The 21,326-nt window shown below is 44.8% G+C and overlaps 1 protein-coding gene across 11 annotated transcripts in view; it reads left to right on the forward strand.

Moving 5' to 3' along the window:
• ADGRL3 (adhesion G protein-coupled receptor L3) overlaps window positions 1-21,326 on the forward strand; it is a 534,652-nt gene that overhangs the window by 285,845 nt on the left and 227,481 nt on the right. For all 11 annotated transcript variants that reach the window (XM_080987086.1, XM_080987079.1, XM_080987081.1 and 8 more), the window contains exon 5: window positions 2,138-2,247. In XM_080987086.1, coding sequence (XP_080843212.1) covers window positions 2,138-2,247 — 110 coding nt within the window. The remainder of the gene's footprint in view (window positions 1-2,137; window positions 2,248-21,326) is intronic.

Consider the following 21,326-nt stretch of genomic DNA (forward strand, 5'->3'; position numbering starts at 1 on the left):
TATGGGAAGAAAATCCAATATGAAATGCATGCTACCTGACTGTGGATGTGTGGTAGCGCATTGTGTGGCTCGGTTTTATTAACATAAATGGTGCAACAGTGTTTCACAGGAGCAATTAAGAATCCTTGCCTGGTTGGAGCGACATATATATCTGTTGCCTGCTCTTTTGTGTAAATCTGGTATATCAGAAAACTTATGTTTCAGTTAAAAAATAAACACACTCAGGCAGGTAACAAATAGCTGCTGATACACTCAAAAGCATGGGTAGGCAAACTAAGGCCCGGGGACCGGATCCGGCCCAGTCGCCTTCTCAATCCGGCCCATGGACGGTCCGGGAATCAGTGTGTTTTTACATGAGTAGAATGTGTGCTTTTATTTAAAATGCATCTCTAGGTTATTTGTGGGGCATTGGTTCATTTCCCCCCCAAAAATATAGTCCAGCCCCCCACAAGGTCTGAGGGACAGTGGACCGCTCCCCTGCTGAAAAAGTTTGCTGACCCCTGCTCAAAAGGGACGTCAGCTTTCCTGGCTTGGAATGTCACACACATCTTTAAAAATTATTTTATGGCTCACTTTGTGTAAATCCAATGTGTTGCAAAACTTGTATTAATAAATAAAATAAAAACATTTTTTTAAAATACCTGCACACATGCTCACAATGAACCTCAGGTTTCCAGAACTTAAAGTGTTACTAAGGGGAAGTACTAACTGGGGACAACACACACTGTGAATATATTCCACCAACTAGTGTGTGTGGATGGAAAGATTGATTTGGGAGGCATAAAATCGCAAGTGCTCATGTGTGGATGGAGGTGCAGAAATGCACACAAGAAAACAGCAACCCACACTTGCTCAAATCCCAAAGTGCAGAAACAGCCTCGGTCTCAGTCTCTCCGGATTGCAGTCTTCTTCAAAAACATTTAGATTTACATCATCCTAAAATACATATTTTAAAAAATGAGGGAAGGAGCTAAACTAAGCATTGGGAGGCATGACCTTTTGCAGAGATGACTCTCACCTTCCAGAGGAGTGTGCAATTATTTTCTAATCATTTACCTATAATTTACTAGCAAACTGTGTTTCTGGGAAACTAGTAAATCAGTGTCCTTAGGTACTACTGGATATATTAACCTTTTCCTTCCCAAAGTTCCACTTGAAGCTGCCCTCTATTGAGGCAGGTCATTGGTCCACTGGTCTAATGTTGTCTAGTGTTTGGGAAATACTAATGTAATGAATGTGAGAGATGATGACTTGCCTAAGGCCACTGGATGTCTTCAAGGCAGAAGCATGGGTTTTAGTGGCAATAGTTTAATAATAATAATAATAATAATAATAATAATAATAATAATAATTAATTTATTATTTATACCCTGCCCATCTGGCTGGGCTTCCCCAGCCACTCTGGGCGGCTTCCAAAAAAATATTAAAATACTGTAATACATCAAACATTAAAAGCTTCCCTAAACAGGGCTGCCTTCAGATGTCTTCTAAAAGTCTGGTAGTTGTTGTTCTCTTTGACATCTGGTGGGAGGGCGTTCCACAGGGCGGGCGCCACTACCGAGAAGGCCCTTTGCCCGGTTCTCTGTAACTTGGCTTCTCGTAGTGAGGGAACCGCCAGAAGGCCCTCGGTGCTGGACCTCAGTGTCAGGGCAGAACGATGGGGGTGGAGACGGTCCTTCAGATATACTGGACCGAGGCCGTTTAGGGCTTTAAAGGTCAGCACCAACACTTTGAATTGTGCTCGGAAACCCAAGGGTCACATCCTGCACCATACCAGTGGCTGGTCATATGAGAGGTCAAAAGTGAGTGGGGCAAAACAGGTGTGAGTCTTCCAGCCATGCAAAACCGTGTTTCTGCACATATACACATCCATCCATCCATCCAAGCAAGAGGTATTGTCAAAGTCTGGGGTCCTCCAGCCAGGTGTTAACAGAGCAGAGCCAGAAGCATAGGAAAGAGGAAATGGTCTAGGAAGCCCTGAAGGACTGCATTCATCTCCTGGACTTGAGGTTCTCCACTCCACCAATAATCATAATCATAATTGCAGCACATTGGATGTTTATTTAAATTTGGATCCACTGTATAAATATTTCCTTCCATTGTGTTTCTGCTCTTACTTTGCTTCTTTCTCTTTCAGGTGCAGCAACCGGACGCAGTGTGCTGTGGTGGCAGGTCCAGATGTGTTTCCTGACCCTTGTCCAGGAACATACAAATATCTAGAAGTGCAATATGAATGTGTCCCTTACAGTATGTATACCACATTCTTAACATTATTTTTCTTTCAGTGCATGAATGAGAATTTTTGACTGTACAGTTGTTTCCCCCAAGGGATTGTAAAATCACTTTGTCGTCCTGTATGAGAATCGGTCTGCTATTTTACCTATTTCCACTGGGTAAGGAAGTTCCTGGTCTGAATCCTGCTTTTGCCAATAGCTGGCCCAAGGAAAGCTGCTCCCACTCTGCCTTACACACACACACACCCATTTCCAAAATAATACTATGGTGGTTTTCAGTGATAAGATCTCATGTCGCAAGATGTGGTAATGGCAATGGCTTAGATAGGCTTAAGACGCCATTAAACATGTCTGTGTTGGATTCATTTGCCCAAAGCTATTGCTAAAGAGGCTATATTTAACCGCCAGGGTTCAAAGCAGTTTTTGGGAGGAAGTAAACAATGACAGAAGTTTTTCTTAATTTGTGCTTTTCGTTTGTGTGCTTCCCATAAAAGATATATCATACCCACTGTGGGGAATGAGACGCTGTCCTAGATGAGTATTTGGTCTGATTCACCATGGCTTTTCTCAAATTCTTATGAAAAGTATTTTGAATGCCCCCTCCCCCCCGCAAAACGTTATATAAATGCTAAGCAGTATTAACGTTGTAGGTGCATGTTACCCGACGGTGGTGGTTTGTATTATTGACATTTCATAATTATGCTTAAGTAGAACACCTGCTTGCATTTTTCGAACAGAAATAGAAAGTGTATTGATACGAAAACAAACCATGTCCGTTTTCTTACTGAAATGTACCTTTCTACACCAATGGCATTTCTTCAAGCTCTTTTCAGCGCTAAAATTCAGCTTCGGAGGCATTACTGTAGCTGCGTATTAGAATATCGCTGGACTAGAACAATGTCAAGTTGATTAAAAAAAAAGTACCACACTGTTTGATTTTCAAAAAAGTAGGCAAAGCTTTTTACACTCCTGCTGAAAAAAACAGTAACACTAAAAAAAGGGGAAAAAAGAAAGAGTGCTGTAGCAAGTAATAATTTACTTTACCAGGGTCTTCTCTCTACAGTTAGCACTGCAAGGATGACTTGGGGAGCTGCCTTTTAGATGGTTCACCTGTGCAGAGAGAGCACACATACATGAGTTCATTAGTGAAAGACCACGTGTTATATTCTCTGCCTGGAAGTGACTCATTTGGGTCTCAGGTGACTTTTGGACCTGAGATCCTTTTTGATCAGGGATGCCAGAGGCTGAACCACGTTTGTTTATTTCCCGAAACATAGATGGTGTTTGATTGTAAAAACAACCACAGGCGCCTCAAATCACAACCTGTGTGCAGGGCAGGTGGCCTTAAGCACTGGATTTTGAGCCTACCGCATAAAAGAGAGATATCTGAACACTGAGCAGCTCCAACTGTGTGTATGTCAGGATGCAGAATGTCTACTCGCCCTACATGCATTTGTGTATTTGTCATTTTTGTGCTGCTTTTCAGTTTTAAGTGTTTCCAGGCTGTCCTTCGATCACCTTTTGTGTGTAGGATATTTAATGTATGAAAGGAGGCGCATGTGCCCCATCACATCTGGAATTTCCGTAAAGAAGTGTGTGAGAACTGGCATTATTTATTATTATTATTATTATTATTATTATTATTATTTTATTTGTATCCTGCCCTCTCTGGCCGAGGCTGGGCTCAGAGTGGCTAACATCATAAAAACAACACAATATGCATAAAAACAGGCATCAATTAATTAAAATGCATCTTGAAATTAATTCAGACAAGTTAAAATCTGGGCAGGTGGCAATTATCAGGTTGGAACTGAGAGTAGTTAATAATTGCTAGGACCAACTGTTTCCACTGATCTTAACAAGGACCTGTGAGCGAATTGGGGGCCTCCTCCGGGCTTGGTTTATACAAAGGAAAGTAAGTCAAACTGCATCCTGCCCAAAGGCCTGGCGGAACAGCTCCGTTTTGCAGAAAGATGTCAAATCCCACAGGGCCCTGGTCTCTTGAGGGAGAGCGTTCCACCAGGCCTGGGCTCTCCAACATTTCAGACGTGAATATAGGGACACTTGTACTTGTGTAGGTAGGGGCTAGGGATGGAGTCTGGCAGTCCAAAGACATGGGCAGATGGGCAGCAGTGGACAAGTACAATCCGTAGTCAGCTGTGCTATAAGCAAAAATTGAGGCCAGTCAAATGCAAATGATGATGCATTTTAATTGTATTTTTACCCTTCAGAGGATGGTGTTTACATTTTACAGCTAAGGCACAGCAATAACAGTATTTGGGTCTGTTGAATATTGGGTAGACATGGCAGACGACACAGCGATTTCTCCAAAGCAGCTCTTTATTTGTAAGCTGGAATAGAACTGAACAGCAGACAGCTCAGCCGGCCTGCTTTTATAGGCAGCCGGCTGTCAACATTGTAGCAACAACAACCCGGGGTTTCCCGCCTAAAATAACTGACGTGGACCTGAGTGAAAACTACATACACAATACTCCTGGTGGCCAGGGTGAGAACTTCAATACATAACACCCCTCCCCACCGAGATAAAGCGTTAGTTACAATCGCAATGGTTTCCTTATATACAGCACTACACGTAATGGTTCAGTTAGGCACAAAGCATATCGGTTACATTTCACATACTTCCATTAGACCAACAGTGTTACATGTCCAACAACATAGTCCTTTAAATACGGTCTACTGGCCTTGTGGATTTCCTGGGCGGAGAGTTCAACAGCTTCTGAGGCCACGGCCTCCTCAGTGGCTTTCTGCAGCGTGAGGTCTAGCTTGGCGAGGAGATGCCATTGCAGATGGATGTCCCGGACCCCGCAGACGATTTGATCCATCAGGGCATCATCTAAGTCTCGGAACTCGCAGTGCATTGCAGCCTGTCGCAGGGCGGCGGTGTAGTTCTTAATTGACTCCCCCTCCGCCTGGTTCTGGTGGTAGAACGCATGGCGGGCAGCAATCTTGGACGGCTTTGGGGCGTAGTAGGTGCGGAGCTTCTCTTGAATCGTGTCCCAAGATGCTGCCTGGACTGCTAGAGGTGCAACCGATGCTCGGGCCGTCGCGAACACTTCGGGGCCACAAAGGCTGAGGAGAGGCCCCGCTTCTGCTCTACAGACCCTCTTGTCAGCTCATTTGCTTGGAGGTAGCAGTCGAACCGAGCGAGGTAGGAGTCCCATGATTCAGAGGCTGGGGCAAACGGCGGTAGAGGCACGAGTGAAGCCATGGTTCCGATGCCGACGTGGAGGCGATGGATGGAACACAGTGCTCTAGCCAGAACGGTCAGCTCTGAATTGATTCTGCTCCGTGATTTCGCTCAGTGTTTCAGCTCCGTGATTCAGCTCATCTTAGAGGGTGGCCGCATCTGGCTGTGCTCTATTGTCCATCGATCCCACCTTCGTCGCCAGTGTTGAATAGTGGGTAGACATAGCAGACGACACAGCGATTTCTCCAAAGCAGCTCTTTATTTGTAAGCTGGAATGGAACTGAACAGCAAACAGCTCAGCCGGCCTGCTTTTATAGGCAGCCGGCTGTCAACATTGTAGCAACAACAACCCAGGGCTTCCCGCCTAAAGTAACTGACGTGGACCTGAGTGAAAACTACATACACAATACTCCTGGTGGCCAGGGTTAGAACTTCGATACATAACAGGGTCGGTCAGTGAATGCATTGCATAAAATTCTTAAGCCAAAACAACTGTTAAGTAATCATAAAGATCATATCCATGAGAAGGTTGCCTCTGAGCATGTGCTTAGCCTAGGATTTTCAGCATATGGGATAAGCCCAGAGTCATTACCACAAAATGTTAGATTAGTTTCAACCCCCTTCCCTCATTCCAGAAGCTATTTTAAAAACCAAATAAAAAGTGAAAGTGGGCACCTTTATTTGTTCAACTTGGTATTTTATCAATTAATTAAGGAAATGGAAATCAGAATATACTTCCCCGACCCAAATCCTCTCCGCCCTCAGTCCTACAGCCTGCAAACTTCCACTACGGTTGAGAGAGCAGAAACAGGCACCATCACCAAGGAGTTTTCAAAATATATTGTTACAGGATTAGTGAGGGGGTTATCTTTAGGGTTCCCTCTGTGATTTTATATATGTAAAATGGGATTTGGTGGGGAAAGAGACTGCTGAAGGAGTCGAACCAGTCTCCTTGTAAAGTTAAAGGCTCTGGCCAAGTATTTTAAGAATCTCTTTGCATGACTGGAAAGTACAGATGACTTGTTGCCACAAAAACTGCTATCTGGAAATGATGTCCTTGGTGAGAGTAAGAGAACAGTAGACCTAGGACAGTGTCCTCTAAGCTGGGGCAAGGAAGACAGAGACCTGAATTGTTCTCTGTGCTGAATTTAAAGCAGCGACTTTTCTGGCAGTGGGGGCAGAAAGCTAATGAGCATTAGGAAGGAAACAGAATAGGCCACATCAATAGCAAATACCACTCCTCCCCTTCAGTTTCAATCCATAGGAGAATGAACGGAGGCTATCTTAGAAGCAGCAGAGAAGGGGAATTAGGAGCGCCTTAATGCATGGATAATATCCGGAGTGGTTTTGCACCCTGTGAAACCAGCTCCTTCTGGAGAGACGTTATAGGTTGCTGTCAGGTTTAAGCTCCATGTTTATTCCGAGGAAATTGGTCTTATGTGGGTTAAACCACAGAGCCTAGGACTTGCTGATTAGAAGGTCGGCGGTTCAAATCCCCTCGACGGGGTGAGCTCCCATTGCTCGGTCCCAGCCCCTTCCAACCTAGCAGTTCAAAAGCACATCAAAGTGCAAGTAGATAAATAGGTACCACTCCAGCGGGAAGGTAAACGGCGTTTCCGTGCGCTGCTCTGGTTCACCAGAAGCGGCTTAGTCATGCTGGCCACATGACCCGGAAGCTGTACGCCGGCTCCCTCAGCCAATAAAGCGAGATGAGCGCTGCAACCCCAGAGTTGGCCACAACTGGACCTAATGGTCAGGGGTCTCTTTACCTTTTTAACGCAAATCCCTCCGGTGGTACATTAAGGGATGTTTTTATGTCAGGTGAAAATATCTGCCAGTTGCTCAAAACGTATTCTCTGTAAAAATGGTGTCTGTCCCAACAGCGGAAAATTGGGGTCAGTTGCTCTGCTGCCATTTCATGAGGCAGCCGCCCTGTGGAACGCCCTCCGATCAGATGTCAACCTGGATCTCCAGTCTTGATCTGACACTTGATCTATAATGCTACCCTGGATCTTCTCCTAGGCATGGTGGTTGGTTGTGTTGTTTCTGTTTCTCTTTGTGATGCTATGGAGGAGCATTTATCATGCCAATCTGAAGCGGAGCTCTGTTTCAGCCTTGTAGTTGAAGACCCTCCAACTACAGATCCTAGAGTTTGAAGTTGGGGACTTACTGTACATAGAAAGCATTTTTAAAAAATAAAAATAAATAAACTCTCAGAGCATCCTTCCCATACTTGTCCTAGGCTTGCAATTTTCTCATTGCTCCCTCATCTTTTCTCCTCAAGGCCTGAATTTCTCTGCTCTGATATTATCCCCCATCCCCGAGCATTAGGCTAGCAAGACTCTGGCATTTCATGGAGCGATGTGAAATCAAAACTCATTGCTTCACTCGTACCATTGCGTAGAGGGAATGAGCCAGGAGGAGGTGAACATCAATCTTGCCACAAGTTTGTAAGGTGTCCTCATGAATCGGCGCTGAGCTCGTTCATCACCCCAAGATGGCTTCAGCACTTCAGCTTGTTCCTAAGCTGTAAGACTTCGACAATAAACTCTCTAGGCAGAGTCCCTGTCCCTTCTGTCTTCCATATCGTGATTAGAATAGTGTTGACACTTAATCAGCTTTAATTAGCACTGGTAGGGCTGCAAGGTTATCCAACCTTTCATAAGCATCTGTATAAATCCCAGATAATCCCATCAGGCAGTGATCCACACAGACAATCGCCTCCAGACGAGAAAGGTCACGGGCATGATGTGACAGGAAACATTCATCGGAAAGGAAACAATAATAATGATAACGATAATAACAGTAGTGTGTTTCGGCGCTTAAAGTGCTTCATGTACATTATGGGATTAATCCTTAAACATGAATTGGCATCATTATCCCTGTATTGCACATGAGCTAAGAGGCGTGCAGGGCGGAAGCTGAGAGAAAAAAGCATGTGCCAGAATCTGGTAGAGGCCAGATAGAAAGCAGGGACTTCCCCTATCCCTGCTTTGTAGCCAGTCCCCTCCACCAACTCTTGAAATACAAGTCTTTTCCTTTCTGAAAGGGATTTGTTTTTATGCCTTTCACATATGCATCAAATTATGTCGTCATGACAGACATTTAGAGTGTTGGCAAGACCTCTACAGTTGTACCTCAGAAGTTGAACAGAATGCATTCCGGAAGTCCGTTTGACTTCCGAAATGTTCAACTTCCAAAGCGTGGCTTCTGATCGGCTGCAGGAAGCTCCTACAGTGAATCGGAAGCCACAGAAGCCCTTCAAAAAGAATGTTCGAAAACTGGAACACTCACTTCCGGTTTTCGATGGTTCCGGAGCCAGAACGTTCGACTTCCAAAGCGTTCGGGAGCCGAGGTACAACTGTATTACTTCTTGCTCCTATTAAGACTCCAGGCCACTCCTGGAGGTACAGTTTTGAAACGAGTAGGCTCCAGTTTACTTGCATGCCCCAAGAACTCCTTCCCATTTGTATGAGAGGCAGGATGAGGTTGTGTGCGGAAACATTCTTATCATGGAAAGAGCATGCTATAGGAATAAAAAGTTGTTCTTTTTCCCCCACCCCCCTTACCCAGCTTGCTTAGAAAACCTAAACCCCAGTCTGTGCTACTAAAGGGGTGGGGGGTTGGACCCTGTTCCGGCGGGGAGGGCTCTGCTGTTGTGGAGGTCCCTGCTGTTTCTGGTGCGGTGGGAACTACTTCAGAAAGCCCCAAAATGTTCCTCAGATGTCTTCGGATGTTAGGTTTGTATCCACAACGGGGTGATTCACCTACTGAAGACAGATCCCAGTCATTTTTACTGCCTTCCTTTTAAAAGGCATGGTTGTTTTTCGGAGGTGAGTCTCTGAGAACAACGTAAATGAAGGAGAAGGGTAGAATAAAACAGGGTGAGAGAAGGCAAAAAGCAGAGAGAAAAGTGAACCTTTGTTTATGCAGGAGGAAATGTTGCAGGTCTGAAAAAGTTGAACACTCCTGTTCTAGAGGGAGAAGATAACATTCCCAGTGAATATTGCCTGCATTTGCACAGTTGACCTCATGCTGAATTCAGTGTTCATAGGACCAAAGAAGAGATTCGCCACCTCTTCTAATGCTAGAATGCTGTAGATAAATGTAAAGGGACCCCTGACCATTAGGTCCAGTCGTGGCCGACTCTGGGGTTGCAGCGCTCATCTCGCTTTATTGGCCGAGGGAGCCGGCGTACAGCTTCCGGGTCATGTGGCCAGGATGACTAAGCTGCTTCTGGCGAACCAGAGCAGCGCACAGAAACGCCGTTTACCTTCCCGCCGGAGTGGTACCTATTTATCTACTTGCATTTTGATGTGCTTTCGAACTGCTAGGTTGGCAGGAGCAGGGACTGAGCAATGGGAGCTCAGTCCATCACAGGGATTCGAACTGCCGACCTTCTGATCGGCAAGTCCTAGGCTCTGTGGTTTAACCCACAGCTGTAAGGTAAAGGACCCCTGGGTGGTAAAGTCCAGTCAAAGGAGACTATGGGGTTGTGGGGCTCATATCGCTTTCAGGCTTACAGAATGCTGTAGCATATTCTGTTACTGTGGGGGTTTGAGCAATTGTAAGTACAGTACACCAGAAGAATTAACTTCACTGACACCAGGTGTTTTATTGCTTACCTGCCCCTGACTCCAGATCCTGACACTGGTATTGGCATCTTGCTTCTTTGGCAGTTCATTTCCTCTCAGACTGGCTGGTGAATTTATTTACATCCTCTTCGCCTTCACGGGTATCACAGCCGGGTTCCCCCCAGTGTGTGGGAAGGAGTGAACTGGTCTGCATAAGTCTTTTGTATATCAACATTGCTGGTTTTACTTTTGCTTGCTGCCATAGTGCCAAAAGAAAAGGCAATTTTGTTACATGAAATTATTTCTGTTGCTGACAGGAGCGTGGATGGGCTTGCATATCAATAAAAGTGAATGATGTTCAGGGTAACAGGGAATCAGAATTCAATAAAGCTTTATTGCTGCATACTCATGGGCAGAAGAACATTTAAAGGCATTAAATGGAAGCTTGCTTTTCCTTTCGCTGGACTTCCTAGCCAGCAAACAGACAGGTAATTGAACAGCACCGCTTTTAAGAGAAATTGGGCACTGCAAAGCAAACCGCAGCCACCTCTTCTTATTATTAAAGTTTCTGAAGGGAAAGGGAAAGAGTAAAAAAAAAAAACCAACCTGAAAAAACAGTAAGAACAATTCCCCCCAGAGATACAGTTCTTAATTATTTTGGGTGCCAGACGTTGTTTTTGGAAAATTGTTTTTCCAAGTGCCTCCCTTTCTTGCAGTGCTTCTCCCTTCGCACTGTGGTGGAAACACATTAATAAGGTTTGAAACCAGCTATGGCACAACGCTGTCCATTCACGAGTTTCACACCCTCCTCCCTTCAAACTGCTAAATTAAACATCATTTTGGTTTTGCTTCAGTTCCGTCCCTTGGGATTTCTCCTTCCAGGATCAGCTTCCCCCTGAGGAAACACAATCCTGGTTGCTCACAGAATGGCAAAGGCGGCTGGGAGAAAATGATGAGAGGCTAAGACGCTAAACTGATACCCTCCAAAAGATAATTTATTGAGATATGCAAATTGCAGCGTGTATTTCATTTTTTAAAAAATTAATAAATGCTTCAGTGACAGAGAATATGATCCAGCAGAACTCCCAGAGCAGATTACTCAGAATCCTTTCTCAAGAATGTGTTATTTTGAAAATAAAGATTCTTTGTCCCTGAAAACACACACACAGCCTTTCTGTCTGCTGCCAGTCAAGTGAGCATGTGGGTCTACTGGTCCCTCTAAATTACTGGAAGCCTGCAAGGCTCTCTTTCCCTGGCAATCTAGGAGCTTCCTTGCAAACATTCAAGGCCCTTTCCTAGACCCTTACAATTTATCACAGAGGATACCTTTGGCCCTCCACGTGTTACTGAACCACAACTCCCATTATCCCCAGCAAGCATTGCCAATGGCCAGAGATGATGGGAGTCGCAGTTCGGCAAGAGCCCCAACTCTGGTGCACCAGAAGGGGCCACGCAACCTCTGGCAACGTTGACAGGAATCACAACAGTTTTATGCACTGTGTTTGAAGCACAGTATTTGGACTTCCAAAAATGCTTTTGACAGAGTTGCTCCTTAACTCCCAAATAAACCTTGCAGTCATGGGAAATGTGGCGAGGCCTTTTTATGAAATCGACAATTGGCTAAAGAACAGGAAGCAGAGAGTAGGAATAAATGGACTGTTCTTGCCATGGAGGCTTGTAAGACGTGTCAACAAGGAGAACTGTGAAAACCGCCCTGAGACCTCCGGGTATAGGGCGGTATATAAATTATTTAACATTTTATTTTATTTTATTTTATTTTATTTTATTTTATTTTATTTTATTTTATTTTATTTTATTATTTTATTTTATTTTATTTTATTTTATTTTATTTTATTTTATTTTATTTTATTTGTACCCCGCCCATTTGGCTGGGTTTCCCTAGCCACTCTGGTGAATAATAACATTCCCCATTATTATTAATAATAATGAATCATAGAACTGTAGAGTTGGAAGGGTCCCAGGGGTCATCTAGTCCAACCCCATCCATGACAGATGGCCATCCAACCTCTGCTTAAAAACACCCAAGGAAGGCGAATCCACAACTTCCTGAGGGAGACTGTTTCACTCTTGAACAGCTCATACTGTCAGAAAGTTCTTCCTGATGTTTAGTTGGAATCTCCTTTCTTGTAACTTGAGGCCATTGGTTCGAGTCCTACCCTCCAGAGCAAGAGAAAGCAAGCTTATTCCCTCTTCCATGTGACAGCCCTTGGAAGAGAGGAGACTGAGAGGAGATATGGTAGCCATCTTCAAATCTGTGCATGTGTGCGTGCATTGAACAGTTTGAGGCTTTGCTTTGTCTGTTTCTAAGAATTGACGTCTTCTGTTTTTGAAAATTTGACCACAGATGTGCTTGTTTCACTATAAATTTGCCTCTTCTAAAGAGAAAGCTGTTTCAGAATGCAGTCTGGACTCTGCTGGATCCATGCTGCTAGAGAGGGTTAGTAACAGTTGAAGCTATCTCCTCTCCAGGCTCTGCTGATGTGTAGTTGGGCGAGACCCTAAAGGTAAAGGGACCCCTGACCATTAGGTCCAGTCGTGACCGACTCTGGGGTTGCGGCGCTCATCCTGCTTTACTGGCCAAGGGAGCCGGCGTACAGCTTCCGGGTCATGTGGCCAGCATGACTAAGCCGCTTCTGGCGAACCAGAGCAGCGCACGGAAACGCCGTTTACCTTCCCGCCGGAGCAGTACCTATTTATCTACTTGCACTTGATGTGCTTTCAAACTGCTAGGTTGGCAGGAGCAGGGACCGAGCAACGGGAGCTCACCCCGTCATTGCGGGGATTCGAACCGCCGACCTTCTGATCAGCAAGCCCTAGGCTCTGTGGTTTAACCCACAGTGCCACCCGCATCCCTATTACCATTTATATCCTTGCCAGCCATAACCACCAGCGTAAGGCCCCAAAACGAGGCAGAGGCAAAGGACTAGCGGTGAGAACATAGGAAGCTGCCTGCCTTATACCACATCCATCCGTTGGTTCATCTGTCTCCATATTTTCTACGCTGACTGGCAGAGATTATACATGATTTCAGACAGGGTTCTCTCCCAATGCTACTTTGAGAGGCTGGGGATTGAATTTCGGGCCTTCTGCATATGCAGCAATGCTGTACTACCAAGCTGTGGTCCTTTTCCTCTGGGTCTTCTTGATGTGAATTTGGGTGGCCATGCGTTCATATACAGGGTGAGTCTTTTAAAAGAGGCCCCCTGGAACATGTGTACTCTATCCATGGGGCCTCACCCTGTATATAGGACAGTCCCCTATTTTGTAGTGCTGTCAGAGAGCAACCCTCTTTTTGAAGAAGTCCTCTAGAATTACTGTCTAGATCGTTGATGGATTTGGTGAGGCCAGATCATCGCATCACTTGCTGCAGAGCAATGCCATTGACTTCAGCAAGTCACTGTGAAATAAATTGTTCAGAGCTGTAACTTGATTGTCAAGACTGATAAACATTGCCCCTTTGAGTTTTGTCTTGTACATAAACCTTTCCAGATATACGCCTCATGTACTCATCCACTGACCTTTACATCTTCACTTTTATGGGATTTGAAGGGATTCTGGGGTTTAAAGTCTCTTTGTCTTTCATAGAGAAGCTTTGTTTGATGAATTCAGGGGTCCTTGCTGAGGTCTATTATACCGTTCGGGATGGGGATTTTCCGGGGATTTTCCAGGGTTCTGAACTAATCATTTGTCATAGAGGCAAGGCCATTGTAGGCTGCCCAAGTGCTAACTGGGTAAGGTCACCTCCAGGCTCTCCTTATTTTGCAGGAGAGATTCAAACGCATACTACAAATTTAAAGGTTGCACTATTAAAGTGGAAAAAGTGCTCACTTGACCTGGTGCAACAAATCCACCTTAAAGAAACAAACAGACTTTTTTGTGGCTAGGGAACTGATGGAGAAAAGCACTGTAAAGTATGGGATTCCATTCTGAAGGAAATCAGCCCTGAGTGCTCACTGGAAGGACAGATCCTGAAGCTGAGGCTCCAAGACTTTGGCCACCTCACGAGAAGAGAAGACTCCCTGGAAAAGACCCTGATGTTGGGAAAGATGGAGGGCGCAAGGAGAAGGGGAGGACGGAAGACGAGATGGTTGGACAGTGTTCTCGAAGCTACCAGCATGAGTTTGACCAAACTGCGGGAGGCAGTGGAAGGCAGGAGTGCCTGGCGTGCTCTGGTCCAGGGGTCATGAAGAGTCGGACATGACTAAACAACAAAAGTAGGGGATGGATGGATAATTAACAGGAAGCCTTTTAAATACCATGCAAGCAAATTGGGATGAAAGTTCATTGTTTTATAAGCAAATCAGAATTAACAAAGACTGCAGATATTCTAACCTCCCTGAATTCTGTGCAAGTGATTCAGGACGAATGCTCAATAAATTGGCCGTCTGGGAGCCCAGAGTGGTGACGTACGTGCGTCTGCAATCTCCCAAATGTATTTGCATTGGGCAATATTGTTTGCTGAGGCCCAGTACTGTGTACCCCAGTTTTTCCTGCTCCGACTGGATGCATTTAATCCCTCTATCTATCATAGTCACTAAAAATAAAGAGCACACAAAACAAACATTCACTTATTGAGATGCAGGCAACTCCCCATATGCACGGCAGTTGCCTTCTGACCCGTTCCGCCCCTGTGCCCTTCTGGGGCCGAAAATGGTGTGCGCATTGGTGGTGACGTTCCAATCAAACGTATGCAAAATGGTCATCGCCTGCATAACATAGTCTCAAATAGGTCTAAAGAAGAAGAGTTTGGATTTGATATCCCGCTTTATCACTACCCGAAGGAGTCTCAAAGCAGCTAACATTCTCCTTTCCCTTCCTCCCCCACAACAAACACTCTGTGAGGTGAATGGGGCTGAGGGACTTCAGAGAAGTGTGACGAGCCCAAGGTCACCCAGCAGCTGCAGGTGGAGGAGCGGAGACGCGAACCCGGTTCCCCAGATTACTCTTAACCACTACACCACACTGGCTCGGTCTGAGTGACCTTATCAAAGCCAATTACCCTGAGCTTCTGGAGGCATTTCTTGTAAGTCCTGGGAGGCCGGATTTTTCTAGCGCTGTCGCTCGTGATAGGTGGTATTGAACTCTGGACTGAAGCATGCAAAGTATGGGGTCTGCCATTGATCTCTGAGACCCCTTCCCTTATAATTCCATCTTCAAACAAGCGCATGAGGCTGCCCACACAAAACTAGAGCACCACTTGCTTAGAGATAAAACAATCTGATAAAACAATGCTGCAAAGCAGTGCGCTCAAACATTGATATATTTTGTCACCACGAAGGAAGAAATTCTCTAAGGAATACTTTACAATACATCGTTAAGTACACATTCAAATTTGTGTAAAATGACTTTTCACAATGAAACACAGCCTGAATCTCATCATTTAAGAATGGCTAACAGATGGTGCGTGTGGCTGTTTAGAAAAATTAGCAGTGAATGTAAAATTAAAAGCACAGGTCTCTAAACGTCTTCAGCTGCAGCAAATGGTAGGGGTGCCGTTTATTACCTGATGATATATGTTTGTTATAGCATTAAGTGGAGCTGTACATTGCATTAAAAAGTTATCTCAAAAATCTGTTTGGTCAGAGAGCATATTAATTTCATTTCATTCCACTTTTAATTCGTATACCGCCTTTCTTTCTTACTATACACAAGGTGGTTTGCGGCAACAAAATATTCAGTGAAGAACATAGACCTTATAGTAATCTGATCCAATACAAAAAAGTCATAATAAAATATAACTTCAAAATGAACAACTTATATCAAATTCATATCTGAATTAAGAGGAAATGTGATCTTGCTGCAGCCAGCTGCTGACCCAGATTGTATCTCACTTTAAATCATAGTTTAAAGCATAAGCCCATAACAGTAGCCTGCTGGATCAGGTCCATGGCCCATGGAGTCCAGCATCCTCCTCTTGGAGGGGCCCACCAGATACCTGTGAGAAAGCAGCAGCAAAACATGAACATAAGAGCACTCTTCCTGTGGCTCCCAGAAACTGGTATTTGGAAGTATTGCTCCTTCAAACTGTAGACATAGAGCATAGCCTTTGACATCCCTTTCGTCCATGAATTTGTGTTGGTGCTGACCTTTAAAGCCCTAAACGGCCTCGGTCCAGTATACCTGAAGGAGCGTCTCCACCCCCATCGTTCAGCCCGGACGCTGAGGTCCAGCACCGAGGGCCTTTTGGCGGTTCCCTCGCTGCGAGAAGTGAGGTTACAGGGAGCCAGGCAGAGGGCCTTCTCGGTGGTTAGGGTTCCTGTGGAATGCCCTCCCATCAGATGTCAAAGAGATAAACAACTACTAGACTTTTAGAAGACATCTGGAGGCAGCCCTGTTCAGGGAAGTTTTTAATGTGTGACATTTTGTTGTATTTTTAATCCTTGTTGGAAGCCGCCCGGAGTGGCTGGGGAAACCCAGCCAGATGGGCGGGGTACAAATAATACATTATTATTATTACAGATAGGTAGCCGTGTTGGTCTGCCATAGTCAAAATAAAAAATATTCCTTCTAGTAGCACCTTAAAGACCAACTAAGTTAGTTGGTCTTTAACATTTACCACTCTCAACTGGAGCTACTGAAAAAACAGAAAAACAAGAAACTCTCTAACCTTTCCAACCTACAGGCTACTAATCAAAACAAGATCAACAATATTGTCAATCTCTCACAGCAAGCACTCAGCCCAGCTGAGGAATCAGTCCTTTCACGTGGATTGTCATTCTGCCCTGCCAAATCCCCACACATGATTCAGTTCTACGGGGACTTGGAAGCATTTTTCCGCCGTTTACGCCTGAAGGAGTATTTTCAACACACACAACAACAAGACAAATCAGAACAAACAACAACTTCACAACAAACACCTCTCAACCCATTGGAGAACAACAACCACCCTCCCAACAGAACACTGACCACCAACTACCACCGAAAAAGTGTTACACAAAAAGGGACTCCACATGGACCCCTCCTGATGGACGCAATACCACACTGGACTTGTACATTGACTGCTTCCGCCACAGAATCCAAAACTAACTTAGTTGGTCTTTAAGGTGCTACTAGAAGGAATATTTATTATTATTATTATTATTATTATTATTATTATTATTATTATTATCATCATCATCCTCTTTGGCAGCCAAATTGGTCTCATCACTGCCTCCTAGGGAGTGACTTCCACAATTTGATGATGCACTGTGTGAAAAAGTACTTTCTTTTATCTGTCTTTAATCTTCTAACATTCAGTTTCATTGGATGCCTATGAGCAAAGTACGGTTTATGGTGAATGAGCAGTGTGCTGGTGCATACTGCTGAAATTATGTGCCCATCGCTCCTTCCCCCACTCCAACCCCGGATTTCCCAAACTTGGGTGTCCAGCTGTTTTAGGACTACAAGTCCCATCAGTGCTGACCACTGGTCCTGCTAGCTAGGGATGATGGGAGTTGTAGTCCAAAAACAGCTGGAGACCCAAGTTTGGGAAACCAGCTCATCCTCAGCTTGTAGGGGAGAGGGAATCAACCTGAAGCAGGCTTCACATTACGTGCAAACCAATAGTTGTGCTTTGTTTTCCCCCAAACAAACCACAAGCGGTAAGTAGAGTTTTGTTCTTGGCTTGCAAATAATACATACGGGATATACCTGCATCTTTGTTCCCTAGTGTTAAACCTATATGTAGACTGCAAGCAATATTTTAGCTCAGTTTGTTAGCCAGTGTACTCGTTGGAAATAATTGTTGTTAAGCACCATCTTCAAGAAGCTTAGCAATCTTGCGAGCCTCTTCCTGCCTCTCTCAGTAAAAAAAGCTCCTGCCTAGATTTGGAAGCAGACGCGCCGCTGACAGCTTTGTTCTATCTTCACCGCAGAACGCGGTTGTTAAAAATGCTGAATAGCAAAATTGGTACTTAGTATGGAAACTGTACTGTAAGAAATGGCTTGATGTGTAACAGCACTGAAAATCTAATCAGAGATGCTTCATTGGGCTGCGAAGTCATTGTTGATGACAACATTTTAACAGGAAAATTGTGCTGTAATTGCTGAAGGAGGCTCTGGCTTTTAAGAGCCGCATGACCTCCTGCTACTTATGATGGCAGCACACAAGACAACCATTTACAGGGGAGGCCTTATTGCTTTTTTGAATAACCCAGGGTGCGTAGGTTGAATCACCCGGAGAATCACAGTCTCCAGCAATGATGGACAAAGTCCCCTCAGCTTGATTAAAAAAATTAGGTGGGCCGTTATTGGGAAATGCTTAAATTAAAAATCAATTTTAAAGCATTCTAAACTGACTCAGAGTGTCAATGTTGCTTTATTCAATTGAGAGCCATTGTGCTTCAGAGGACCAAATTTGCCTGACCAGGAGTGAGGAGGTGCCAGTTCAGATCCTCACTCAGCCAAAAAGCTGACTTTATGACCTTGGATCACTTCTTATATTTTGGCATGGGCCAAATCCCAGGGTTTGTTTGGCAATGGAAAGAAGGAATGACCCCACTTTGAGGCCTTCTGCTCTTGTGTACCTGCAGCATTCAAAAGCATAAAGTTTTGGATCCACTCTCCATCATTCAGGAGGACGGAATCTAATCTGCTAAATCCAAAGCTCTTGCTTGCCCCCGAATAATGAGGTTTCTTAAAATTGCTATAACATTTTATCCTTTTAATGTAAGTGGATGGAATTTGCAAGCAAAAGAGCCACTTTAAAGTTGATGACACCTGCCAAATTTTGGGAAGATTCATGCTGGTGTTTTCGTACAGGAGAACTTTAAAATTTATTCTTAAAACAAAGAAAAAAGTATCTCTGGCTTTCATTTTCTGCCAGAATTAGATGCAAATTGTAGGTAAGAATAAAATTTATTCTTAAAACAAAGAAAAAAATATCTCTGGCTTTCATTTTCTGCCAGAATTAGATGCAAATTGTAGGTAAGGTCACTTCCTCTGAAAGGATGAAGCCTGCCAAATTTAAGAAATATAAGCACGACTTATATTTGCAATGGCAGACTTTACCATTGGGGGCTGGGAAACTATAAATCTCATTCCCTCTCCTTGTTTGTTTGGCGGGGGGCAATGAGTTTGAAAACTGGGGTCAAGAGGGACATAGCCCTGGAAAGAAACCTTCAAAAGTTCAGACATATAGTTTGAGGGGCCAGCGGCGCAGCAACCCCCCGCCGGCGCCTGGGCGGACCAAAGTTGTTATGTACTGAAGTTCTCACCCTGGGCCAGCAGGGGGATACTGTAGATAGTTATGCAAATGAAGGATTGAAAGTGACGTTCAGTGATTGGATAGTTTGTATGCAAATGAAGGATCGAAAGTGACGTTCAGTGATTGGCTAGTTACAGAAAATGGTTACTGTTGCATTCTAGTGGAGCTCTATATAAGCAGGCTGACTTAGCTCCTCAGTTCAGTTCTGTTCCAGCTTACAAATAAAGAGTTGCTTTGGAAGAATCGCTGTGTCGTCCTATATGTTCGCCCACAACTTAACAAAAGTTGCTGAGCTTTTTTTTTAGGGTAGCCACCGATTTCAGGGACAGGAAGTCCCTGCACCCCCTGCAGCACCCAAAACACCCAGCAACTGCTGTGCTGCCCTCAGGTTCCCCTGCCACCCAGAATCCCAACCCCCAATGCACAGCAGCCACCGTGACCCAGAACACCAGAACACCGTGACCCCACGCCACCCTACAGACCCCTGTGCCTCCCTGTGCACCCCCCAGGCTGGCTACGCTACTGCTGGGGCCTACTGTTGTAGGTGATTTTGCCTTCATTATAAGAAAGTCGAAAAGCCAGCTGTTCCTTGCTTTCCCATTTCCTGATCAGCCTTTGCAGGAATAGACTTACAGAGGCAAAGAGCTTGCAGGCGGAAGTGTGTAGCCCATATAGGCCAGAAAATTTAGTAGAGACTTCATCCACACAAAGGACCTGAGAACTGCATACATATAATTCTATATTTGCTCAACTCATGTCCAAACTTTGCTTTATATGTCTCGTGTCACAGCAGGTGAATCTGCGTATGTTACAAAAAACTACCAGTCCAAAGCCCGAGTGTAGTCATGTTTGCAGTTCTTGATTTTATTCATTTGTGTTCAAGCGGGCTTTCATTGAAAGCTTCATTATGAAAAGCAGACGTTTGGAAAGGCTTATTATTGGACAGCCACCTTTGCCCTACTCTTCACTGGGGTCCAGTTTCCTGGAGCCTTTAATTATACTATACTTTTTCACTTAGGTAAAGGTAAAGGGACCCCTGACCATTAGGTCCAGTCGTGGCCGACTCTGGGGTTGCGGCGCTCATCTCGCTTTTCTGGCCGAGGGAGCCGGTGTACAGCTTCCGGGTCATGTGGCCAGCATGACTAAGCCGCTTCTGGCGAACCAGAGCAGCGCACGGAAACGCCGTTTACCTTCCCGCCGGAGCAGTACCTATTTATCTACTTGCACTTTGACGTGCCTTCGAACTGCTAGGTTGGCAGGAGCAGGGACCGAGCAACGGGAGCTCACCCCGCCGCGGGGATTTGAACCGCTGACCTTCTGATCGGCAAGTCCTAGGCTCTGTGGTTTAACCCACAGCGCCACCTGTGTCGCTACTTTTTCACTTAAGGCACCTATAATACTTCCATATCTTAGTCATCCTAGCTCATATACTCATCAAGCATCATATCAGAACAGGACATCCAGGTTTGAAGCAAAGATCTCATATCAGGGGCTGATGATCGGCAAATTTGCCCTGGCTTGACTCAGATGGTCCAGAGTTGTTTACCATAGCTGCGTATTTACAGGGCTACTTGGAAAGCATATTTGCTGCTGTGATAACAGACCTGGCAGACAGATCAAGCATAGCAACATGCTGCCAAAAGCTTACCTGGCTGTCAGGTGCACAAGCGTGACGGAAAGAGAAAGATCCTTCCTTTGAAATGCGGGGAAAGAAAGACGTTTCAGCCTTTAAAGGACCCTGACTAGTGGCAGTCAATAAATGCTCATTTTATGACCCCAGAGTTCTTGACTCTCTGTGTTCAGTTTGCTAGGGATGATGGATAGTTTTCAGGTACCATCCCCATAGAATCCATGACAGATAACTACCTATGGCTGTACAAGGAAAGATAATCTATCATATTATCTTTATTATCTAGATCTGCAGTCGTTGTGCCACCGCCACCCCCTGCTCTGAGATGCTCTGGCACACTCCCCTGGGGCACCTCCTCACAAGACGTACAGTTCTGGGCTGGGTTTTTGCTGGGTATTTCAGTAATCCCCCTTTATCCCCGATGCCACCACAGATAATATTTATCTGTGTACTCCACCCCTAGCATAGCTAAATA

The sequence above is a fragment of the Podarcis pityusensis genome (genome assembly GCF_964106645.2).
Source record: "Podarcis pityusensis genome assembly, chromosome: 17".
Classification (NCBI taxonomy): Eukaryota; Metazoa; Chordata; class Lepidosauria; order Squamata; family Lacertidae; genus Podarcis; species Podarcis pityusensis.